Source organism: Ovis canadensis, chromosome 12 (assembly GCF_042477335.2).
Source record: "Ovis canadensis isolate MfBH-ARS-UI-01 breed Bighorn chromosome 12, ARS-UI_OviCan_v2, whole genome shotgun sequence".
NCBI lineage: Eukaryota > Metazoa > Chordata > Mammalia > Artiodactyla > Bovidae > Ovis > Ovis canadensis.
Genome location: NC_091256.1, coordinates 31,602,706 through 31,628,828, shown reverse-complemented (window position 1 = coordinate 31,628,828; position 26,123 = coordinate 31,602,706). Strand labels below are relative to the sequence as shown.

The following is a 26,123-nucleotide window of genomic DNA, read 5'->3' as shown; positions in this document are numbered from 1 at the left end:
TAATATTTTGCACATCAAAAAAAGAAAAAAAAGAGAGAGCCAATAATGAAGAGAGATGCACTAGAATACATATATAATCTAAATAATATGACAGAAAAAGATAGCACACAGTGGAAACTCGGTGGAATTAAGTGGAAGTGGGACATTTTGAACTCATTCCTTTTAGTATTTGACACATTAAATAAGGATATGGGGGAAATGAACTATGATTAATGAACATATCCCAAACTCTTTTTCCCACAAATAGGACAGTATAAATGATCAATAAGTCACAAAGAAATCTCAGTAGTTGGGAAAATTAGAAATGAAACTGGGAAGTAATAGTGAAAGTTGAAAAAAAAAAAAAGGCCAATACTTAGACATATAACAACTGGGTATTATCTTCGTGCTGTTCAGTAACATCCTAGACAGGATTTTTAGCCTCTTTGATGAGTAGACCACCAAATAAGAACACCCACAAAACGTTTCTTGTGGAGCAACTTCCCAGAGGGCTTGGGTGGGTCTGAAAATGCACACCTTTGCATACCCCTAGCTTTCTCATTGTATCAGCTACTACCATACTTCTCCCAGGTGGCGCTAGTGGTAAAGAACCAGCCTACCAATGCAGGAAATTTATAAAAGACACAGTTTGATCCCTATGTGGGCGAAGATCCCTGGAGGAGGGCATGGCAACCCACTCCAGTATTCTTGCCTGGAGAATCCCACCGACAGAGGAACCTGGTGAGCCACAGTCCATAGGGTTGCACAGAGTCAGACATGACTGCAGCAACTTAGCAGGCACCATACACCTCACTTCTTGGAGTTCCAAATCTTTCCCCTCTGTTAGGCAGAGAAGATTGTCTCTTCCTCAGTGGACACCCAGGCCCTGGAGGATTTAGGCACTAATCTAAGCACTTAGTCATAGTTTATTTTTCCCAACAAAGTCATGTTTTAATTTCAGAGGTAATCTGGTGCCAGCTCTTAAACACTTTTGCCACTGTCTTGTTACCAACAGAGAAGGAAGACATTAAAACAAGCCAAGAAGAATTAAAATGGTTTCCTCCCGCTCTGTCGCCTATGTGATAATAGATTTGGCCAACCACGTGCTTAGGCCGTTTGGACTTCTGGATCTTGGTGCTTCTTGCCCCTTAATTCATCAAAACCAGTGTGGTGTGAAGAAAATCTTGGCTAGGGTGGTAGTGAAGAGCATAGGCCTTAGAGCTGGGCTTTTGGTTTTGAGACTTAGCTGTATGACCTCATATGAATTACTAATCTGTCTGAATCGCATTTTCCTTGCCTTGTATAAAGAAGGAATAAACATACAACTTGTACAGATGTTTATGAATTAAATGATAGGCTCATACACCTTTTTTTTTTTTTTTTTTAACAATGTCTTCCTTCTTATGCAAAATGGGGCCTGACAGGAACCTGTGTGAGAAATGCAGACATGCTGGCCAAAACTGAGACCCAGAGAATCAGAGTCTGTATTTTACCAAGACCCTCAGGTGATTCTGATGTACACAGAAGTTTGCAAGCAACTGATCTGGTCAATAACACAGGGGAAAAAGAAAACAATTTCTTAAGAAAATTACCTGTTGATTTTTTCATATGTTAACATTTTATATGCGTTTTTCTTCTATGCTATTCAATACCTTGGTTTTTTTTTTTAACTAGGCAAACTTGGGAATTTCAATTCCTTCTTTAAAGACTTTCATTCATATTGAAAACATTAATATTAATAATAAATCAAATAGAAGAAAAGCCAGCCTATTCTTATCATGGCTTTTGTACAGCCCTAGCTTTTTACCCAGGCAACCTCAAGTTTCAGGAAAATGTACATATTTTCAAAAGCCAGGAGATGGGGACAAAGATTAACACTGAAATCTGTAGGAGAAGTTATGTCTGCTCACAATTCTGTGACACTTCACCAGGCTTTTCTAGAACACTCTTCTCAAGCTCTAAAAATACAGATTAATACATTAACTTGTAAATCTGTGAAAACCAAATGATTATTATACAGAAAAGTTCCTAGTGCAATAAAAATTGTTAGTCATTTCCCTTCCTGTTTATGCTTACTCTATTGTATTTATCTTTTAAATGTCTATATTCCACATTAGGTGGTGAACATCAGAGGGATGAAATTTATTCTTTTTAGATACGTATATCATATCTTCATACATACCTTTAACAAACACACACACATACATACATACATATGTCATACATACCTTCAACATAATTTACCTATTACAGATAATACAAAATCTCTGTTTAGCTCTTTTTAGTACATTTAGGTAAACCAGGACCAATGACTGAGTGAAAGATTTATTTATTGAATTATTAGACAAATGATTATTGTGCAGCAATTAGGTGCCAGAAACTAAAATAGACACTGGAGACAAAAACAATGATAAGCAAAACCCCCACTTCTAGTTATAAAAGGGATGATACTTATATCCCTCATATATTATCTCAATGGGAATGTAAAATTGTGATAAGTGCTGTAAAAGAGGCACAAGGTACTCTAAGAATGTACTGAAAGAAAGTGAAAGTCGATCAGCCAGGTCCGACTCTATGACCTCATGGACTATATAGTCCATGGAATTCTCCAGGCCAGAATACTGGAGTGTGTAGACTTTCCCTTTTCCAAGACTTCTTTCCTACCCAGGGATCGAACGCAGGTCTCCCGCATTGCAGGTGTATTCTTTACCAGCTGAGCTACAAGGGAAGCCCAAGAATGTAGCAGAGGAGATAAATGTTAGAATAAGAACAGCTCAGCAAGACTGTCTTCTTGGCATATTTTCTATTGGTCTGGTGTGTCACTATATTCTACCAATGTCCTTTTCACTTTTTTGGAACTTCTCTTAGCTTAGAATATGTCCTGAGGCATTGCGTCGAGAAGACCATTGTTCAAATGAACCTTTGTAGGATGCTTAGGTGTAGAGATGGATAGGGCCGCCAGTGTCTTCTTCAGCCCTCTTAACAAATTGGTATTGATTATCTTGTCAGAATAGTTTACATACTGCCACTCTGGGAAGACAAGTGAGTCATAGAACAGTTGAGTTCAGCGACATTCGTGACATAATGGAGGTAGATGGGGGACACTCCGAGCTCACCCAGCTAAGGAGACAGGGTGAGCCCAGTGAGGCCATCAAACTTTCCATAAGAGGACACAGGTTTCATCCCATTGTGGCGTGATGATGTCAAAGGAAAGCACTTATTGTACAATTTTATTTCTACTGGAATTTTACTTAAATTATCTCCAGATGATAATCGTGGCCCCCTGCATCGGGAATCCCCCTGTATGCTAACACTACTTTCAAAAATTCGTGATTCTGTTTGCAGACTACCAACGAGGAAGAGAAGTGAGGGGTACTCAGTGAGTTAGGAAATGAATTCACAGGACGTTCCTGCTGAGGAGTAACGGGCTGGGGGTGAAGCCAGGCCTTTTCGCGCTCCCCTAATTGATACCCTACCTGTTCCTGTAGTAATACTGCTGTGCTATACTCTTCGACCGGGCTTGCAGCCTGGCTAACGTGGCCATAGCCTCCGCTCGCCCGCTGCACCTCCGGAGTTACTCCCGGTCTCCTAGGCAACCGGGCTAAACCATTACCCAGATCTCGGGGATTCAACTTTCGTTGACTTCACATTTTTTTTCCTCCCACACTCTTTCAGTGTCCGAAACACCAGAAAGAAAAACTAAGAAACGTTGATAATTAAAGATTTCAAATTATTGACCCCTCTCCCTTCTCTGAGGAAAAAAGAGGAGATTTTCAGAGAAAGAAGCAGTGGAGGTGGGGAGGGGAACTAATGGTTGCTCCCAGCTTCCGTTTTCCGCCTGCTGTCGGCTTCCGGAAGCTCAGCTCAAAATGCTGAACTGCTCCTGGGAAGTCGCTGGTGGTGCGGTAGTTGGAGTCTGTTCTCGGGCCTGAGCCTCGAGGCCAGGCTCTTGGGTGTCGTTAATGTTCGGGGCCGCCGGGCGCCAACCGATCGGAGCTCCAGCCGCCGGGAACAGCTGGTGAGGCTGGCCGCCCTGGGGATGGGCGATCCGGAAAGGGTGTGATGGCCGGGGGCCGCTGGACCTGGAATGGAAGGGGGAGGGAGTTGTGATGGATGATCTGAAGACCTTTAGGCCTTGCTCTCTTTTCGTTCCTGGGATGGACGCAGTTTAAGGAAGGCGTGGAAGTGTGTGCTAAAGATTTGCGAAGGAATACAGTCAATGCTTGCTGATTGCTTGTCTACTACGCCACAATAATGTAGGAGGAAAGCTTTCTGTACGCCCGGAGCAATTCATTTCTTCGTTGACTGTTGACAAGACGAGGATTACAGAAGAATCTATCTTACTATAGGCATTATTTCCTCATTTTCCTTTTTAAATTTGCAAGATTGTACCAGGTGTTTTCGAAGATCAATTCCCAGAAATCTAGACTTCTGGAAGTTTAGAAGTGGAGGAGACTGCCTTCCTACGCCCCCTCTTTTGGAGTAGGTGTAACCTACCAGTTTCTGTCCCTTGAACCTTCCATTCTAGTTCAAATGAGATGTGCATGGGATGTCCCCTGAGAACTTAAAATGTCAGGGTTAAATTTAGGGTTCGACTGCAGTATTATACCGCTAAACCACTTTAGAATAATAAGCTGCTTTGACTTGGCAAAGTTCTTTAACAAATTGCTACGTTTTATCCTTATGAAGGGCCTGTGATAGGAGATTATCACAGGCACAGAATGGTTAAGGGACTTGTTCAGTGTTGCCATGCAGGCTTTAGCCCTAGAGCTGGAAGTTGGGTTTTGGATTCCTAGTTGAAAACTATTTCTACTCCTGTTTTTCTCACAAGACGTTTTCCTCCAAGACAAGCAGTGACACAAACAAAATTTCCACTGACTTTCTCAAACCATAAAGTTGAACAACAGGTGAAATGCAGCTGAAATGTGTCAGTCCATTCCTAGATTCTGCAGCAAATGAGAATCTGAGGGATTCTAGTAGTTAGTGATCTCCAAGAAGTTCTTTTGCATCACCTATCATTGAATAAAGAATATCTTGCTTAGAATGCTTTGAATGAGATCAGATCGTTCTGTAGTTGATTTTATAATGAAAAGACTTGGTTATGCTCCTTTGACTTTTTTTTTTTAGTTGAAATATAGTTAATTTACAATATTGTATAAGTTTTATACACACTGTGATTCAGTATTTTTACAGATTGTACTTCATTAAACATTATTACAAAATAATGGAAATGGGGCAAATTAGGGGTATGAGATTGAGATACAAGCTACTATGTACACAGTAGATAAGCAACAAGGATACAAGGTATAGCACAGGAAATTATTATCTTGGTTATGCTCCTTTTTAATACATTTTCCTGTGAGAAAAATAAGGAGCACTTTTTTTTTTAAAGAGCATTTTATTTTAATGGTAAAGTAATTAGCATAAAATAAAACGCATAGTTCTTAAGTGTTTAGTATTTTTAGTTTTGGCAGTTGTATATACTGTGTGACCACAACACAAAGCAAGATATAAGACGTTTCCATCATCCCAAGCACGAGTCCCTCTCCAGATTACCTTTCTTAATGTTTCACCATTCAGCATCTTTTTAAGAAGGGGAGACAAAATGTGCCGTATAGATTGGTCTCCTCTTGCTGTAGTGATTACTGATTTGTAGGATAGATGACAGTTTAATGGGAAAATATGACTGCTTAAACTCCTCTACCTCCTCTTATCCAAATCATGGTTAGGTCCCTCTTTGTAAGGGAAGATCCCTTTGGAGTGGGACGTTGCAACCTACTCCAGTACTTTTGCCTGGAAAATTCCATGGACAGAGGAGCCTGGGGGGCTATAGTCCCAAGGTGTCACCAAGAGTCAGACATGACTGAACACACAAACACACACATACACACACACACACACATCCTTTTTGTGATATAGAGAACTTTCTTTCAGTTCTCTATTTTTCTTGAGATGAACTACGTCCTTTCTTACGGCATCAGAGTATAATATAGTGCCTAGCATGTTATTAGTGTTTTGAATAAAATTCTTGAATTATGCCTGATTTGACAGAGTGAGTGTTCCAGAAATTTGGATCCTGTATTTTCTAGTTTATCTGTGCAACCATCTTGTTATTCAGACTTTCTTAATGGAATTTTCTTTTTCATTCATTCATCAGACATTGACTGTACTAAACATGTGAGTTTTGTCCCAGTGACGACATCTCAGTGCCAGTCAGGATGCTACTTAGTTGGTGTAGGTAATTGGTGCCAGCTTTTGTGTATATATGTCATCTCATGTATTGGGTTGCCGAGAAGTTTGGGCATTTTTCTACAGTGTTAGGAAAAACCTGGACAAACTTTTTGGTCAACCCAATAAATCTTTTGAAATAGGTGCTGTTATTCTTTGCATTTTAGAGATGGCAAGACAGGAGCAGATATTGTTTAAGTATTATTAACTTAGCCAAGCATCATATTTGCAGTATGATTCTAGTATATCTGGGCTTCCCTTGTGGCTGAGCTGGTAAAAAGAATCCGCCTACAATACAGGAGACCTGGGTTCGATCCCTGGGTTAGGAAGATTCCCTGGAGAAGGGACACTTCCAGTATATCTAAAAAAAATTTCTTAGTTATCCTGCTGTACTGCCTGTGCATCTGAATGAGATACCATATCACAAGGAGTATATAAACTGGAAAGGATATGCACAGGTTTGTTAACTAGGCCTGATATAGTTAACTCCCACCTTGCCTTCAGCCTTTTCTCCAGTGTCTAGGTTAGTTTTTCAATTTTTAGGCACCATCTGCAAAAGTGTAGAGGATTTCTCTCTTTCTTAATCTTTTGTTAAAAAGTAGAACTGATATTTTAGAAGTTAAAAGCCTAAGGAAGAAAAGCTTTATACAGTTAAAAAAAAATCCTATGATTATTGTGTGTGTCAGGAAATATGTTTTTTGTACAAGTTGTTTTTATAAGTCTTGATAGTTCATATTTTTATAAAATCTTTATAGCTGAAAGTATCTGTCTCCCCTTCCTGCCACCTCATACACATTTTTGAAAGTAGGGTCAAAGAGTGAAGTAAGTCAGAAAGAGAAAGACAGATGTTGTGTATTAATGTACACATGTGGAATCTAGAAAGATGGTATGATGAACGTATTTGCAGGGCAGCAGTGGAGACGCAGACATGAGAACAGACTGTGGACACAGCGGGGAAGGAGAGGGCAGGATGAATTGAGAGAACAGCATGGAAACATACATTACCGTATATAAAATAGAGAGCTGGGAGGAGGTTGCTGTGTGACACAGGGAGCTCAACCCAGTGCTCTGGGATAGCCTGGAAGGGTGAGATGGAAAGGGAGATGGGAGGGTTTAGGAGGGAGGGGACGTATATATACCTGTTGCTGATTCATGTTGTTTTATGGCCGAAATCACAATATTGTAAAGCAATTATCTTCCAATAAAAAAAAGAGAAAGAAAGTAGGGTCTAAAAGTATCTCTTTCGGCACTTAAAATGTTAACCTGCCTTTTCAAAATTGATTTATTTAATGAACAAATCACATTTAGAATTTACATGCTGTTACTACTTTTTACTTTATTAGTAAATTTTATTTAAAAGTCAACTTTTGAGGGTTTTGGAAAGATTTTAAAGTTTGAACGCAACAAAAAAGTTAATTATTGATAATGGAATTATCAAATCATTATTGATGTATCAAGCTGTACTATCTGTTTCACATTATGTGTCTTTGCTTTAAAAATAGCCATTACAAATAAACTATATTGATTCTGGACCTTTTATGCTATAATTTCATTTCTGTTTGGTATTTTCATTTTCTTTAGGTCTGGAAAACCGCATAGTGGAAACTTTAGGTCTGGAAAACTACTTTTCAATAACTTTTTTTTATCTGACCGTTTGTTTTGGAGTCAGTTTCATACTCTTAGATTTGTCTGAATTAGTTTGGCATTTCAATTTGAAATCTGAATTGTCCAAATTTTCAGTGAAGTCATATTTTTCCTTTGTTATTTACTCATTCATTTAGTCCTTGATTGATTTGTTCACCTAGGTGTTGTTTAGTTGCTCAGCCTTGTCCGATTATTTGCAACCCCATGGACTGTAGCCTGCCAGACCCCTCTGTCCATGTGATATCCTACGCAAGAATTCTGGAGTGGGTTGCCATTTCCTTCTCCAGGGAATCTTCCCAACCCAGGAATCAAACCCAGGTCTCCTGGCGGATTCCTTACCTAGACTTTTTTTTAAAACATCTGTCAAGCATTATTTTAGGTACTTGTAATTAATATTCAGTGGTCTCATTCTCATTCCTGTTCTGGGAATTCAGAATATGTTATATATTCAAAAGTATTGAGTAGTCACCATGTATGACCAATGCATGAGACTCATTTCCCAAATCCTAGAAGGTTGCCTAACTGTTTATTATATGCTATGAACATTATTAATATATTATGAATGATTTTTTAGACTTTATTTTTGTTTTAGACTTTGACTTTCTCTCACTTAGGCAGTTTTTTATTCAACAGTTTATATCTCAAAAGTGAATACAGTGTAAGGAAAAAAGTTTGAATAACTCCTGAAGTCATTAAATGAAGAAAAAGAATCAAAAGAATGATCTTCAAATTTAAATAATGAAGGAGCGGTCTTATTAAATCACTGTTTGGAAAGTTGAGTTAGAAAATCACTATGTGAAAATAGAATTCGTTGTTTTTCTAAAGCCTTCCATGTATGATCGGTTTTTTGTCTTGTTGGCAGTAGGGTAAGGAGGAAGGCAAGGTTTCTGAGGGTTCCCTTGTGACAGAAATGACAAAGTAGCAGCTGCCAGCAGTGCCTCCAGTTGAGAGCAAGTCAGTAGAACTTTTGCTCCCATCATGGGAAATGAGTTTTTCTGTTTGATGGCAGATCTTGTGACTCTTTACTTGGAAGGATGATATCCTTACTTTTCTATTTTTTTTTTCTTGTATCTGTATATTATTAGGATAGGAATAGGTCAAACACACAGCATTACTTTTTTTACTAAGAGTTTTTTTTTTTAATCAAAAATCTTTAAAGAAGTGCATGAATTTCTTGAAATTCCATGCAAGATTTTTTCAAGTGTCTGTTATCTTCCCTCTCTCCATCATTCAGAGAGGTTCAAGAATTCAGAAAGGTTGACAGTCTTACCTTTTATTATGATATACTCAGTGTTCATAGTATAGTTTGTACCTTAAAAGAACAATTATTTGATTTTTTCAGTAACAATTTCCTCTTGTGTGTAGAGGTTGTTAAAAGATGAAATAACTGCTCTCACACTTAAGTACTCATTCTTATCCTCCAAGAATCCTTACAAGATACGCATTATACACATTTTCATGATGAAGAAACAGAATCAAAAGATAAGTAATTTGTCCAAGGTCCTATAACTGATGAATGTAGTATAATTTAACTTCCAAATTCTTGCTTTGACTCTTAAAGCTCATGTTCTTTGCAGTTTTCTCCCAGCCGTTTTCTCCCTCTAGAGAATTCTATTCCATGTTTATTGTCTGGTGTCAATATAACATTATAATTAATTATATGCCTGTTTCAAAATAAGGTAGATTCCTCCCACACCATGCTACTTTTTTAAAAAAGAGAAAAGGTTACTTATGATTAATGATTTTATACAAATAGGTCATGGAGAAGGAAATGGCAACCCACTCCAATGTTCTTGCATGGAAAATCCCATGGACAGAGGAGCCTAGTGGGCTACAGTCCACGGGTTCGCAAGTGTCAGAGACAACTTAGCAACTAAACCACCACCACCACCACATATAGGTCAAGGAATTTCTAAGTTAGTCCAAGTGTTTCCATTTAATGTTAGAATTACTGTTAATTTTTTGTCCTAAAATACATAAATAGAGAAAATTGAAGATATATCTCTTAATAGGTTACTAGACTGAGATTAAGACTTATTTTAACAAATAATATTACCTTTAAGGAAGGAAATCTATAAATCCCTATGAGCAGCAGAAATCTTAGTCAAACTTTAGATAATTCTTAGGAATCCTATTTTGTTAAATCAATCACAAAATTCAGCCCTTGATGTATGGACTTGCCAGGTGCCTCATTGGTAAAGAATCTGCCAAGCAGTAGAAGCAAGTTCAGTCCCTGAGTTGGGAAGATCCCCTGGAGAAAGGTATGGCTACCCATACCTTTATGGGTCCAGTTTTCTTGCCTGGAAAATCCAACGGACAGAGAAGCCTGGCGGGATACAGTCCATGGGGTTGCACAGAGTTGGACATGACTGAGCGACTAACACATTCACTTGTGTTTTCTTCCATGCTATTTTTTTCTCTTCTGGGAATAGTAGTTACTGCTTAATACAAACTTCCAAAAAGTAATAGCCATTGACAAAATAGTTGTTGGTTATTGAGGGGCATTTGTTTTCTGGGCTTTCTTGGTCTTCAACTCCTGCTGTGCTTTCCTGTACATTATTGACGCCGTTTGAGCCCCTTTGTTCGTTTGTCAACTTGTCAGTTCTTCAAGGGCATAGGAGAGGTAATTTAGAACTAGGGCAGCTTCCTCACTTTTCTACCTTGAACCAAAAACAGTCGTAAAAACCCTTAAACTGAGTTGCAGGGTTTTCTACATTATCTGATCTTCCTCACTGCAGATCAGTGGTCCCCAAACTTCGGGGCACCAGAGACTGGTTTTGTGGAAGACAGTTTTTCCATGGACTTGGGGAGGGAGGCCTAGGGGGAATTGTTTTGGAATGATTCAAGCACATTACATTTATTGTGTACTTTATTTCTAATGTAATGCTGCCACTGATCTGACTGGAGGTACTGGTCCTTGCCCAGAGGTTGAGGACCTTTGCTCTAGAACATATGTTTTTTTAGGAAGGTGTTTTTCTGAATTAATTAGAACTTGGTGTTAAAGGAAACCAGTGAGAGCAATTGACTCATTTAGTGGATATTTAATGTTGCCTGGAGGTGGACAAACAAATAAGCAAACTTGACCTTTGGCCAAATATTCTTGTGTAGAACGGGCATATCAGATTCTGGATTGATTATACATTTTAGATTGCTCAGCATAATCTAATATGACCTGAAAAAACAAAATGCTTATCAAGTCATTTCCTCTGATAAAGTCCAACTTTATATAAGTAATGGGGCTGTAATTTTATTCTGTTCATTTGAACTAGCTGATTAGTGAGCTGTTCTCTTAGTCATTATACTCAGTGCAAACTAAGCCCAAAAGATTTCATTTCCAGTGGGTCCCAAATGAAGAGAAATTGTTTTGTAAATGTGAATACAAAACTTTCAAGTTAGCTAAGTGGTGATTCACTGGATTTTACTATAATTCAACCTTTAAAACTATGGTTGCTTAATAAACAGATTTTTGTACTGGAAAGTTCCATATTTCCAGTGTTCACCTCCATTAGGAAAGGACTTTTAAGAAAATATCTTTAGGATAGCATGTTTCAGGGCAGTGGTCTTTAATAACTGCCAAGACAAAGGGAAGAAAGGGGCTACTGACCATGTGATGGTCTCTTATAATGGCTTTTACTGTGAAGCTGGTTGATGCCAGTTTTACCTGAGAGATGTGAGTGGAGCAGCTTGACCAACTGGAATAGTACTGGCTCATTTACAGAATTTTGATTGAGACTGACTTGCAAGACTGGTGAGTTGACACTAAAGGGGAAAAGGTGATTTGAACTCTGAATGTCACTTAAATTTGTTTTTTCCATTTATTTATAAATTGTTGTTCTTTTTTTTTTTTTTTCCTGAAAAGGTTTTTAAAGTAGTTTTAGTTGATTGGTGTTTGAACCACATGATGGAATAGGTTAGATCCTTCTCGTTAAAATATTTTTTAGTTTCTCCTGAGAAAATCAATATAAGATCAGATAAGACTGGCACAATTTTAATAATGTTTTAAAGTGTGCTTTCATTTTTAGTAATACTGTTGGTTATATTTTGTTAAATTACGTTAAGAGTAGTACTAATGAATTAATTTAAATGAAATTAGTTGAATAGTATCAAAATTTCAGTGGATTAAGTCTCATGTGCTAATCATTTTATAATGTTAGGACCATTACATTTTCTCTGCCGAAGTAAAGCACTAAATTACTATTTAGAACCAGTCTTTCACCCATGATAAGGAAACACTTTCTTTAAAAAGTAAGTTCCTCCAGAATCAGATGATACCGAGTCTTCTTTTAGACAAAGAATCTTTATTGTATGATATGTTACACTGGCTTGTTGTTTGATGTTCAGTCGCTTAGTTGTGTCTGACTCTTTGTAACCCCATGGACTGCACCACACCAGGCTTCCCTGTCCTTCACCGTCTCCCAGAGCTTGCTCAAACTCAGGTTCATTGAGTCAGTGATGCCAATGGACCTCTCTTTAAGAATTTTCCACAGTTTGTTGTGACACACACAGTCACGGGCTTTAGTGTAGTCAGTAAAGAAGAAGTAGCTGTTTTTCTGGAATTCTCTTGCCAGCCAGATGTTCAAGCTGGATTTAGAAAAAGCAGAGGAACCAGAGATCAAATTGCCAGCATCCGTTGGACCATAGAAAAAGCAAGAGAATTCCAGAAAAACATCTACACTGGCTTACAGTGAGTTATTTTAAAGGATTGCAGTATTGTTTTCAAAGATAATTCTCAGACAACATTTCTTCCAAAGAAGTAATGTTAAAGGAAAAGAACAAAATACTCTTCGCAATAAAGGGAAAACAAAAAAGCAGTTATAAAAACATATAGGTATTGGAAAAAAGATCCATTTAGCTTATCAGTATAGTTGGAATTTTAGCCCTTGTATTGGCTTACTACTCATTTCTCTGTGATGAATATTTCTCTTCACGTTCAGTGTTCTGAAACCCCAGTACTATACAGAACCTTTTTAAAGGAAAAAAGAAAAAAATGTTAGTGCCTGGAAAGTCCCGTGGACAGAGGAGCCTGGTAGGCTGCAGTCCATGGGGTCACTAAGTCAGACACGACTGAGCGACTTCACTTTCACTTTTCACTTTCCTGCATTGGAGAAGGAAATGGCAACCCACTCCAGTGTCCTTGCCTGGAGCATCCCAGGGACGGCAGAGCCTGGTGGGCTGCCGTCTATGGGGTCGCACAGAGTCGGACGCGACTGAAGCGGCTTGGCAGCGGCAGCAGCCTGCAGAGTTCATTTAAAATCATTGCTGTTCTGTCACTGGGTCATGTCTGACTCTTTGTGAGCCAGTGACCTGCAGCACACCAGGCTTCCCTGTCATCCTCTACCTCCTGGAGTTTGCTCAAATTCATGTCCATTTAGTCGGCGATGCTATCTGACCATCTCATCCTTTGCCATCCCCTTCTCCTTTTGCCTTCAATCTTTGTCGGAATCAGTCTTTCCAGTGAGTTGGCTCTTTGCATCAGGTGGCCAAATATTTATTTGAATCACCATGTCTTTGAAAACTGTGTGTCTCTATAGACTTTTTGTTTACTCATTCAGAATGTCAAAGGAGACAGATATGGAAAATACAAACCCACATTAACTGGAAGACAATGTCCTGTTACTTAATTGCTTACAGAATGCATTTTACTGAGGTATCATTGATTCTTTGAATTCAACTCACTCTCTCCACCCTAATGCGCTGATTTAAGTCTGTCATCCCCTTTTTGTGTTCAGGAGAATATAATGCTTAACTGTGAGTCATCAGCTTTCTATAGGTACATATTAAATCTGTCCCTATAATAAATAGTATCTCCTGCTACGAAATCAGTCATAAACAAAAATGCAAACTGTATACTGAAATTATGGAGGTGTTCTTGCATATAGTTAGGTGAGCATTCAGGCTCTGGAACCAGATTGTCATAGTTTGAATCCTGCTTTTCCCACTTCCTGCATGTGTCACTTCGGGCCAGCTGCCTTAAATCTCTGTCTCTGAGTATTTCATCTCCCACCTTATAGGGTTATTACGTGAAAATGAAATGAGGTCCAGTAAGTTGCCTACATATGAACAAGTTCATTTCTGAGAGTGTGTTCATAAGTCAAACAGACTTAGCGTAGGTACCCAGCTAACCCAATCAGCTGTGTGGTACTGTACTGGAATAGATTTCCAGTGCTTTTTACACAAATAATACACAAAAAAACAAAACATTTTAAAATCTTACAGTACAGTACCTTGAAAAGTACGCAAGTACCAGCTACATCACTGCTGCTTTTACACTTGCTTCTGAACATCGTGTGCTTAAAACGAAGATACTATAAAACACCATACAGTGATGTACACAAAAGCACAACTACTTGTAAAGGATGCACGCACATGGCAATGTATGCCAGATGTGAAGTAACTCGTGATTCGCCAGCCACGTGAACACACTTTTGCATCTTTGAAAGTTTGCAACTTGAAGATTTCGTATGTAGAAGACATTCTGTAATGCATATGAAACACTTAGAAATGGGTCTGGCACATAATAAGTACTCAAGTTTTGGAAACCTTATATGTACCTCATATGGTAAGTGTTAAATCCAGTTGAATCACCTGTGTGTTCATTTTCAAGCTATTGTTAAAAGGAAAAGACCAAGTTGAAAGGTGTTTAAGGGATCTTGTGAGAGCCTCAAATTATGGACTATGAAGACTATGTATAGACCATAGATCAGCAAAACTATCTGGCCATCACTTGGTTTTATAAATAAAATTTTATTAGCACACAGTTATACCCATTCATTTCTGTATTCCTGATGATTGTTTTGGGCTTACCATGGAAAAAGTTGAGTAGTCGTGACGGAGACCTAATGGCCTACAGAGCTAAAGTGTTTTCTACTGGGTCCTTTATGAAAATGTGTCTTGCTCTTCTTGTTCAGTCGCTGAGTCGTTTCTGACTCTTTGCAACCCCATGAACTACAGCACACCAAGCTTCCCTGTCCACCAGCTTCTAGAGTTTGCTCAAATTCAAGTCCACTGAGTCAGTGATGCCATCTAACCATCTCATCTTTTGCTGCCCTCTTCACCTTTTGCCCTCAGTGTCAGGGTCTTTTCTAACAAGTCGGTTCTTCACATCGGGTGGCCAGAGTATTGGAGCTTCAGCTTCAGCATCAGTCCTTCCAATGAATATTCAGGACTGATTTCCTTTATGATTGACTGGTTGGATCTCCTTGCTGTCCAGAGGACTCTCAAGAGTTTTCTCCAACACCACAGTTCAAAGTATCAATTCTTCGGTGCACAGTTTTCCTTATACTCCACTCTCACATCCATATATGACTACTGGAAAAACAGGTTTGACTACATAGACCTTTGTTGGCAAGGTGATGCTTTTTAATATGCTGTCTAGATTTGTCATAGCTTTCCTTCCAAGGAGCAAGCGTCTTTTAATTTCATGGCTGCAGTCACCATGCACAGTGATTTTGGAGCCCCCCAAAATAAAATCTGTCACTGCTTCTACTTTTTCCCTTTCTATTCACCATGAAGTTCTGGGACTGGATGCCATGATCTTAGTATTTTGAATGTTGAGTTTTAAGGCAAGTTTTTCACTCTCTTCTTTCACCTTCATCAAGAGACTCTTTAGTTCCTCTTCACTTTCTGCCATTAGAGTGGTAGCATCTGCATATCTGAGGTTGTTGATATTTGTCCCACAAAGCGGAAAGTGGAAAATAAGCCCACCCCTGCTATAGACTCCAGAAAGTCTATAAACCTCTGTAATGGAGAATATTTTGATCCTAGGTGCTTCTAGAACTCAGTTTAAGAAATAATTGTTAATGATCTTCATAAGAAAGGTGCATATTTGAATTACCTCCAATGTTTCAAAGATAAAATCATGTGTCTGCGTCCTGTATCTTACCAACTTACTCAGAATCTTTGAGAGTTGGGTTTGGAAAGGACTGATGTAATTTACAAGAGTTCCTAAAGAATACTGATGTTTATCCTTGCTGACTAGTGGATGATTTTCTCACGTAGTTCAGTGTTTTGGTCTCTGCTTTTTAAGGCCTAAGCAACTGCTTCAGGTTGATTGTAAACAAATTATGGGCCATAGTAGACCAATGGGGCTCCAGGTTAAACATGAACATAGTTTCTGCTTCATTGGGTTGTGAGATTAGCCAAGGGCTTCCCTAGTAGCTCAGCTGGTAAAGAATCCGCCTGCAATGCGGGAGACCTGGGTTCAATCCCTGTGTTGGGAAGATCTCCTGGAGAAGGGAACAGCTATCCACTCCAGTATTCTAGTCTGGAGAATTCCATGGACTGTATAGTCCATGGGGTCGCTAAATGTCGGACATGACTCAGCAACTTTCACTTCACTTCAAATATATGTCCTGTGTTTGGTTAAATTTTCTTTTCACATGTATTACAAATCTTGAATGTACCTGCCTGCCTGCCTGCCTGTCTGCCTTGCATATCATGGCAGTGCCTGAGTATAGTATGTGGTGAGTAGAGGATTGTATGTTTCCTTGTTTCCTTAGAAATTGGCATGTGTGTGTGTGTGTGTGTATGTGTGTGTGTGTGTGGTGGGGCAGCAGAGGATTGAGAAAGTTCTCTCTACTCTTACATCTGCTCTAGAAAAACTGGCACTAGGAAAAGGACAGCTGTAGACTAAAGTATGGAGATTTAAGGGGAAATAACTTTTCCATAATTGGACAATAAAAACGTAAAATTACTGAGCTCTTTCATTGTGGATATTATGCTTACTCTATCTTGAAGTAATTTCTATGTTTAATGAAAGAACTTATACAAGAAAAAGCTTTAAAATGAGTCAGAATATTTGGAACTGTATTTTCTTGAATAGAAAAACTAAGTAGCTTTTAAATATTTCTTTGTAGTAAATATTAATTCTAGTCAGATTTAGTGTGAATTGTGGTTAACTCTATTTATTTTTTTTCTCTCCTTAAAAAAAATGTAGGCATTTCAGTCGAACCATGGAAGAACTGGTTCATGACCTTGTCTCAGCCTTGGAGGAGAGCTCAGAGCAAGCTCGAGGTGGATTTGCTGAAACGGGAGACCATTCTCGAAGTATCTCTTGCCCTCTGAAACGCCAGGCCAGGAAGCGGAGGGGGAGAAAACGGAGGTCGTATAATGTTCATCACCCATGGGAGACCGGTCACTGCTTAAGTGAAGGCTCTGATTCTAGTTTAGAAGAACCAAGCAAGGATTATAGAGAGAACCACAATAACAATAAAAAGGATCACAGTGACTCTGACGACCAAATGTTAGTGGCAAAGCGCAGGCCGGCATCCAACTTGAATAATAATGTTCGAGGGAAAAGACCCCTCTGGCATGAGTCTGATTTTGCTGTGGACAGCCTTGGGAACAGGACTCTGCGCAGGAGGCGGAAGGTCAAGCGCATGGCAGTGGACCTCCCGCCGGAGAACCCCAACAAGCGGACAATGACCCAGCCCCTGGAAGGCTGCAGAGATCAGGACATGGACAATGACAACAGAGCTTACCAATATCAAGAGTTTTCCAAGAACAAAGTCAAAAAAAGAAAATTGAAAATAGTTAGACAGGGTCCAAAAATCCAGGATGAAGGAGTAGTTTTAGAAAGTGAGGAAATAAGCCAGACCAATAAGGACAAAATGGAATATGAAGAGCAAAAAGTCTCAGATGAACTCATGAGTGAAAGGTGACTTTTCTATTCTCTAAATATAAAAATATGTCTCCAGTTTGTGGTTGATTGTGTTTCGGATTTTAATTGATTCTATTTGAAAGTGATTATAAGTTATAATAACAGTAGTGATACTACTGTTTAACCACAGTTGTGTTTACTTATAATTTATGATGTTTCACACAAAGCGAAATTGCTTGTTTGATTTATACAGAGTCTTTTGATTGTGTCCTAATGACTTAATTTTCAGCTACAGAGAGAAAAGGAAGTGGATTTTCAATGGGAAAGAATGCTTTTGAATAACAACACATTTATAACTCTTAGCATTGCATGTATGATTATTTATTTGTGTAATTATAGAGCTTTAGCCGTTGGTACTTTGTAGTGTCATTATCCATCCGTGTATTCTAATTTCTGAGAACCAAACCTTGATACCACTTCACAGTGTGTGACTAGATATTTTAAGAAGTCTGTAGATTGCTAGGAATTCTGATCACTTATGAATTGTAAAACCCAATATATAGTCCAGAAACTCCTGACCTTGTTTTTAGACAAATGGGAGAAGGAGCGATCTTTTGGCAGTTAGTCTCATCAATCCATTCTAGAAAGCAGGTGTATCACAGTGAAGAATTGTTAAGGACTGTCTTGATACCTTCAAAAGGTAAGTGATCACTTTTCTTTTACACAGAACTAATGTTACCTATAGGAATGAGAAAACAGTGACCCTGTTCATCCTTTTAAGTGTATCCTTAAAATCAAATGCAAAAGTATGATCAAGAAAAAATATTCTTTAAAAATGGTCTGGAAAGGGTATTTGATTTTTAGTTGGTAGGATTGGCATCATTTTAATAATGCGGAGTGTGAGCTATGGATCTATCTATATATATATATAATTTTTTTCTCTCTTGTAACTGTGGTTACAGATCTGAGTAGGACCTAGTATAAGTTTGTAGAATGTACCTTTTATTAAAGGTGGTTTGCTATTTATGTAATTTTTCTAAGGAACTAAAAATTACTTAAATGTTTTAAGATTGTGAAAACTTTATCTTACCTGCATTTCTTCCAAAAAAGTTGTCATTTTCTACTGGAATGAGAATTATTTGTATGCTGGTATTGGACCATTATGGCTGAGGACCATCCAGCTTGACTTGAAAGTAATTATCTTGCTCAGTTGCTGGGAAAGAGGATATATGGCATTTGAGGTAAATCCTCAATTCTGGATTATTCCCAGGTTACCTGCTTTCTAGATTGATTGTGGAAGCCCCTGCTTTTACCGATGTCTGCCTTTTATTGACAGTATGCCCTGAACTAGAAATGAGATGAAACTCATTTCTTTTCATTGTAAAAAGTATCTGAGTATTAGGTTGTAATCAGGCTACCCAGCAGTTGTCAGTCTAACTACAAGTTTCAAAAAAGGATATTTTCACTCCTGAGTAAATTATTATTTTTTCCTTGTATTTTAAACTTACTCATACAACTATTTCTTATTGTCACTTAAGAATTAGGTATATGTTCCTTCTGTGGGAAGATTTATAGATATAAAGAATGGAAAACTTTTCTCTGTGTGTGTGATTTAGGCTTCCCTGGTGGCTCAGATGGTAAAGAATCTGCCTGCAGTGCCGGAGACTTGGGTTTGATCTCAGTTGGAAAGATCCCCTGGAGAAGGAAATGGGCAACCCACTCCAGTATTCTTGCCTGGGAAATCTCATAAACAGAGGACCCTGGTAGGCTACAGTCCTTGGGGTTGCAAATGACTTAACACACATTTGAATAACTACTGGGTACTGTTCACTCATCCCAAGACAAACCTGATTGTCTCCAGCCTCCTAATCTGGGATAGCCACATGAGCACATGGTGATAAAGAAGCGTGCTAAGCAGAAGGTACTGGTGATTGGAAGCCTCGTTCAGATATTGGAGGATTTAAGGCAGCTCATCCCAGGTAGACAGAATAGCTCATCCGGAGGCGTGGGCTGTGAGGCAAGTGTAATGTATGTGAGCAAGTGTATATAGTTCCTTCCTACTCCAGTAGGGAGTGGAATCAGAGGCTATCGCAATAAGTGTGCTTTGGAGGCCTGTGAGCTCTGGTAGTTTGCATTTCGTCATATAAGTAATGAAAAATCTGTGAGGAATTTTAGCATAATTAGATTTACATTTGATCAAGATCCCTGATCTTGACCACAGTGTCTTGTTTGGTTTTGGCTGACCTTCAGACCATCCGTAAGAGGATGGTGTTGTGCTCAGTCACTCAGTCGTGTCTGACTCTGCGAACCCATGGAATTAGCCCACCAGGCTCCTCTGTCCATGGGATTCTCCAGGCAAGAATACTGGGGTGGGTTGCCTTGCTCTTCTCCATGGGATCTTCCCAACCCAGGGATTGAACCCAGGTCTCCCGCATTGCAGGCAGATTCTTGACCATCTGAGCCACCAGGGAAAACCATGGTGATGATAGCAGAGGAATAAAACTGTGGGAGCAATTTTAAGAGTTGGAATCAGTGGAAGGTTGGCTGACTGTACTTTGGGGCAGATCAGTGAGAAAGAGAACTCTCAGATGATGCTCAGGTTATCAAGAATGGAAAATATAGGCAATGAGCAGACTGGGACAGGATTTTAGAGTTGGTGTACATGTATTAATTCAAGAAGCGTTCATAAGTCTGTTCTCTAAATACTGTGCTATAAAAGTCATACTAAAAAAAAAGGTGGGAAGAGGTATCTTTGGAAACGAGCCATAATGACTATCAGCTGTTGAAAATGAAAAATGCCTTCTACTGAGGTTCTTTTTCTGATTTGTTAAGCACACTAACAGCCACGTGATGTGAACACTACTAAATATCAGGTGGATGGGATGTAAATAAGAAAACGTGTTGTTGAAAACCCAGGGAAAAACATCCCAAAGCAGGACAAGGATCGTTAAGGACTAATTGGTGGTCTTAGGGAATTCCGATTTTCTTATATGTTTAAGAAGAGCTCCAGGCCAAGAATAAAGAGACAAGGATACTGCTTAGAGAAAGAACGTAAGGATCAGAGATGGGATGGAAAGACTCTAGGTGAAGGCCTATCCATGGAAAGCCTTGAAACCTGCATTTAATCCAGTGAATGTGAGGAAGTAATTTAAGAATTTTAGTAGAATACTTTCTGTTTTACATAGACATGTACATACACGTACATATATGTACCAGTGTGTTTTATAAACTTACTTTAGACCAGGTCTAGATTTACGGAAGGGTTGCAGAGAGAGTACAGAAAGTGTAGTCTGTATACCCTGTTCCCTCGCATCCCACGCCCAGTTTCTCCTGTTGTTGGTGTCATCCGTTTACTTTGATATTAATGCATTTGTCAGAACTAATGAGCCCATGTTGACATTATTATTGAAAGTCAGTACTTTATTAGAATTTCTTTGGTTTTTATTTACTGCCCTTTTTCTGCTCCAGGATTCTGTCCAGGATATTATAATATTAGTCAACCAGTTGTGCTTTGAAAAGATGTGCCTGGCTATCTGTAGGATAGATTAGAGGGGCTAAATCTGAATTTAGAGAGATTGGAAAACCATTGTACAAAAAGAAAAGCATATAGGTTCACACTCCTTTATCTGTAAATCTAAATTCGGAAAGCTGTGAAAAACTAATGAGTTTGTGGCCAGAGCTAACTTGACCTGTATTTAATGTGGATATTCCTTCATTTAATTGAAAAATATATTAGTATATTTGATTACGAAGTGCTATCCAAGATCTGTTAGGCATTTTAGAATGAACCTTTCTAAAAGTGTAAAAAGTATGAATTTTGAATAATTTTGCCTCGAGGGTTTCAGAAAAGAATTTAACCCAAGGTATTTACGGTAAGATCCTTTATAAGTATTTGTATTGATGGGGGAAGACAAGAAAGCACTACTCAGTCACAGAAGAAAAACAAATCTATAGTAACTTGAGCAACTAAATAGCAGAAGGATAATGTTTCTGAAGTGTTTTTAATACTCTAATATCACTATGTATAGAAGAACATACCTGATTGTAAACAAGAAAATAAGTATGGATGTGATGCTTTTAGAAAGTATTTGTTTCATTAACACATGTGCGGTATAGTTTCATACATTCACTTAATTTGAAGAAAGTTAAAGAAAAAGGCAGAGAAGACAATGGCACCCCACTCCAGTACTCTTGCCTGGAAAATCCCATGGATGGAGGAGCCTGCTGGGCTGCAGTCCATGGGGTCGCTAAGAGTCAGACATGACTGAGCGACTTCACTTTCACTTTTCACTTTCATGCATTGGAGAAGGAAATGGCAACCCACTCCAGTGTTCTTGCCTGGAGAATCCCAGGGATGGGGAGCCTGGCGGGCTGCTGTCTATGGGGTCGCACAGAGTCAGACACGACTGAAGTGACTTAGCAGCAGCAGCAGCAGCAAAGAAAAAAGTACTAAATCAGAGGTCCTTAGAAGAATATGCCACCTAAATTCTTAACCTTTTTGTTCATATTTATTTTTTAAAAAATCAAACAAAAACTGAAATATTTTATATTCAGAATTTAGAATTTCACTTGTAATTTTAATCCTGAACTCTCAATTGAAATATTTTAAAACAGATTAAGATGATTTTTTTAACTAAGATTACAGAGTTCTTCCTGTTGATGAAAAGACATTATAATTTAAAAAACACTTGGGGTGAATTCCTGATTGGTTAGAATTAAAAATTACAGTAAAAAGAGAGTACATGAGAATTTAAGAACATCAATCAATATTCTTTAAAGACTAAACCCCTTATCATCTGACCTTGTCCTTGTGATTCTTTTAAAACTAACTAGATTCTCATATTGGAGAAGGCAATGGCAACCCACTCCAATACTCTTGCCTGGAAGATCCCATGAACGGAGGAGCCTGGGAGGCTGCAGTCCATGGGGTCTCTAAGACTCGGCCACAACTGAGTGACTTCCTCTTTCACTTTTCACTTTCCTGCATTGGAGAAGGAAGTGGCAACCCACTCCAGCGTTCTTGCCTGGAGAATCCCAGGGACGGGGGAGCCTGGTGGGCTTCCATCTGTGGGGTCGCACAGAGTCGGACATGGCTAAAGTTACTTAGCAGCAGCAGCAGATTCTCATATAAGCATTGTTTAATTCATATCAGTGGAGTATTTCCTAATTTTTCATTTATATGTTAAGTTTGACTCTATCATACGCTCCAACTCTGTTGAAGTAATGAGAACCTGTTATTTTTTTATTCTTCCTCCTTAATAATTGTCAGTATTCATTTTCTCTTCACAAAGACCTTAGCTTTGATTTAATGGATTGTTACCATTGTAAACTTTTTTCCTCCTTGCCAAATAATAGAGTTGTTGGGAATTCCTAAGTAATGTCTTTCAGGAATATTTGCAAATGTGGTTATGAAAAGTAATTCCATTCCAGGCCCTTGTGTTTATTTCATGTACTGAAGAAAGGCTGAGCTTGCTTTTGACTGAGACTTCCCCATTTTATTGAGCAGTGTTGTTCAGGGCTCAAAGCTGAATTGTGTGGAATAAGAAAGGAGCAGTAAGCATTTGATGAAAGCAGATAATAAAATGCATCAATTGTGTCAGCACCTCATAGCAGTCACATCTGGCTTGCTGTCAGAGTCCCATTAGATTCCTGTGGTTTTATGTGCCAAAAATAATATGCTCTGTAGTTAATGGAACTGGGATGTTTGCAGTTTGATTAAAAAAAATCATCTTATTTTCTTGCAGATCTTTGTCAAGCTTAAGTTCCATCTCTGAGCTGCCATGTCTCTTTAAAATTTGATGACTGAGAGATCAATTGTTCTTTTGATCTGTTTTTTTCTTTTCCCTTATTTTAGTGATTCCAGCAGTCTCAGCAGCACTGATGCTGGTTTGTTTACCAATGATGAGGGAAGACAAGGTACCGAAATGCTATTTTTTTTCTTGCTTTGGGAAAAACGCCTTTATTTTAAAGTTATGCTTATTACTAGTTATTTCATAAGTTGATGACTTCAATCCATTTACCTTTGTGCAATCCACACACTACTTAGTGGACTGGGGATTTAGTTCCTTTCCATGCTATGTCTTCATAACCTAAAGTAATTGATTATCTCCAAAAGCTAGTCTGGGGAGCTAATAATGTTAAGGAAGGATTATCTTCCTTGAGAAAGCTTTACATACCTCAGTCTTTTCAATTTTGTCTCTTAGCAAGTTCACAAGACCCTGGTTCTCATTCTCCACCTGATTCCATATGTATTTGATTATGTTTAAGCATTAATAAAAGTGGATTTGCAAGTCATTTTTCATTTTTATTCAGCTGTGACATTTATTCTTCCTATCCAGTTTGTAAGTAATTAGACCATTTTTCATGAATTCAATATTGTACACTGTTAAACAGTAGTCTTGCAAGTTACATCTTTCCCATCTTTGAAATTTCCTAAGTTTTTCATACTTCAACATGGCATTATTTTGAAACCACCTGCTCTGGTAAAAATTATGAAAACCTTAATAAGGGAACAGGAGACATACATACAAATCTGGGTGTTTTCTTCCTTTCTGCAGATCTTTAGAGGAAAGCATTAATGTCTAAGGGGGGAAAAACCCACAAAATTTATTTTTTTAAAGTCTAAATAGTTTAATGATGTTATGAAACAAAGAATAAAATAAGAAATGCCCCATAGTCTTCTTTCTTAGTCTTTTCCTCCTCTTGGCAATACAGATTAAGTAAATTAAATTATTACTCCTTTCTGCTTACTTATAAGCCATTTGTCCCCGATAAGTAGATACATAACTGTTTTCAAGAGCATAGACTTCGCAGAAACATATTAGAACCTTAGGGCTGACAGTAAGCTTCACTACCTCAATATACATGAATTTTTGTTAAAATACCTATGTCTACTCGAAGTTATACACATTGGTTTTGGCAATGAAATGAAATGGGAAAACTTTTTTTAAAAGGACTCTGACAAGCCTCTCAGTCTTTGAGAAGATTGAATGGCTTTGAATAATCTGCTAGAATTTATTGTGAGCCTCCTATGTTTCACATTACTAAGTGTGTGGTGTTTTTTTTTTTTTTTACATTTATTTTACTTTAAGTTCTTATTTTATTCTGAAAACAACCCTACAAGGTCCCCTCCCCACTTCTTTTGCTTTTAGACAATGAAACGCAGCCTAATAGATCTGAAGTAATTTTCCCAGTGTCACAAAACTGTGGGATTCTGTTTGGTCTCTCTGATTTTAGAATCCAAGTTCTTAATCTCTAGCTATTTGATTTCTTTATTAAGAACAAAGTGCCTCACATCAAAAATAAGATAACCCCATTTTTCTATGACAATGTTGTCTAATTGGAATTAAGATTTAGGGCAGATGGTTTTAAGTGATGCCCTTTCATTTGTTACGTTTTTACCTGATCTGTGAACTTTTAGTATAACTCTCAATGAAAGTACCAATGTATATGTGCTTTGGATTGTGCTTGCTTTTTAAAAAATATTTTCTATGAAATCCTCAATTGAAATAAACAGGTGACTTTGATTTCCCAAGTTTTTAATATTTTTCATTACTTCATAATTTGAAATACAGCATTTCCCATAAAATCATTTTCAGTGAAAGTTTAAGGGCATTTTTATGTTTAAAAACAGTTGTAGTGAGAGCTTTTGGAAATCAGAAATGTTCTGTAAAGGGAAAAATTTTACAGCAGTTACGATGACCCTCTTAGGATCTTAGGAATGAGTAGCTTTTCTAAGAATCATGAAGACTAATGAATCTCAGATCTTATTCAAAGTGCTATTTGTCTCTTATTTTTAAAACCATCTGCTTTCTCTCTCTTTTTTCTTTTTTTGACTGCTTATACATCTTTTTATTATTTCTTTGAAAAAAATCACAAAATGCTGCCAACTGACACAGAGGGCATATTTTTCATGCTGAATTTTAAATTGATTATTACTCCATGATTACACTCAAGGGTGTTCCCAAAAGTCAGACTACTATGAATTGTGTTCTGTTTTAAAAATACTTTGCTTGTAGTAGTTCAGTGTAGTTTCTCTGTGAACTCTGTGGTGTTGTCACTTTTCATTTAAAATCAACTTTTTCACAACTACTTCCTAATGAACGTAATCAGATTAATTTCATTTAGTCACATCTGTTCATGATTGTTTCCCCTTTTACACTCCATACAAATCATGAAATTAAGCTAATTATATACCATTATCAGCTGCAAAGAACAGGTTCTACAATTTTAATACCTTTTAATTCCTGGCAGGAGATTAAGACTTGTTTTTCCTTAATATGGAAAGAGTAGTAACTTAAATGGATTTCCCTACAGTTTTTGCCAAAGAATTAACCAGTGTATTATTGTTTTCACATTTTTAAACTGGTTCTGAAACATAATGTTTTATGTTCTTGATGGAAATTCTTATTATAATGTTAAAGAAATGTTTAGGTGAAATTGTCATACAGAATAAAAAGTCTTCTTTATATAGATGATTGCCAGATGAAATACAGGATCCTCAGTTAAATTTGAATTTTGGATAAGTAATTATTTTTCAGTATAAGTATGCCCCATTTTGTATTTGGGCTTTTTTCCTGTGGCTCAGTGGTAAAGAATCTGTCTGCCAATCTGCCTGCCAGTCAAGACACAAGAGTTCAATTCCTGGGTCAGTAAGATCCCCTGGAGGAGGGCC

At 38.0% G+C, this 26,123-nt stretch overlaps 2 protein-coding genes across 8 annotated transcripts in view; one reads left to right on the top strand and one right to left on the bottom strand.

Annotated features, from left to right (window-relative positions):
* The window catches only part of SPATA17 (spermatogenesis associated 17), a 250,526-nt gene extending 246,957 nt beyond the window's left edge, over window positions 1-3,569 (bottom strand). For all 4 annotated transcript variants that reach the window (XM_069544611.1, XM_069544612.1, XM_069544609.1 and 1 more), the window contains exon 1: window positions 3,456-3,569. In XM_069544611.1, coding sequence (XP_069400712.1) covers window positions 3,456-3,523 — 68 coding nt within the window. In that variant the 5' untranslated portion in view covers window positions 3,524-3,569. The remainder of the gene's footprint in view (window positions 1-3,455) is intronic.
* A 239-nt stretch (window positions 3,570-3,808) lies between these two features.
* GPATCH2 (G-patch domain containing 2) overlaps window positions 3,809-26,123 on the top strand; it is a 201,647-nt gene continuing 179,332 nt past the window's right edge. For all 4 annotated transcript variants that reach the window (XM_069544572.1, XM_069544573.1, XM_069544574.1 and 1 more), the window contains exons 1-3: window positions 3,809-3,997; window positions 16,787-17,506; window positions 23,304-23,365. In XM_069544572.1, the coding sequence (XP_069400673.1) occupies window positions 3,942-3,997; window positions 16,787-17,506; window positions 23,304-23,365 (838 nt within the window). In that variant the 5' untranslated portion in view covers window positions 3,809-3,941. The remainder of the gene's footprint in view (window positions 3,998-16,786; window positions 17,507-23,303; window positions 23,366-26,123) is intronic.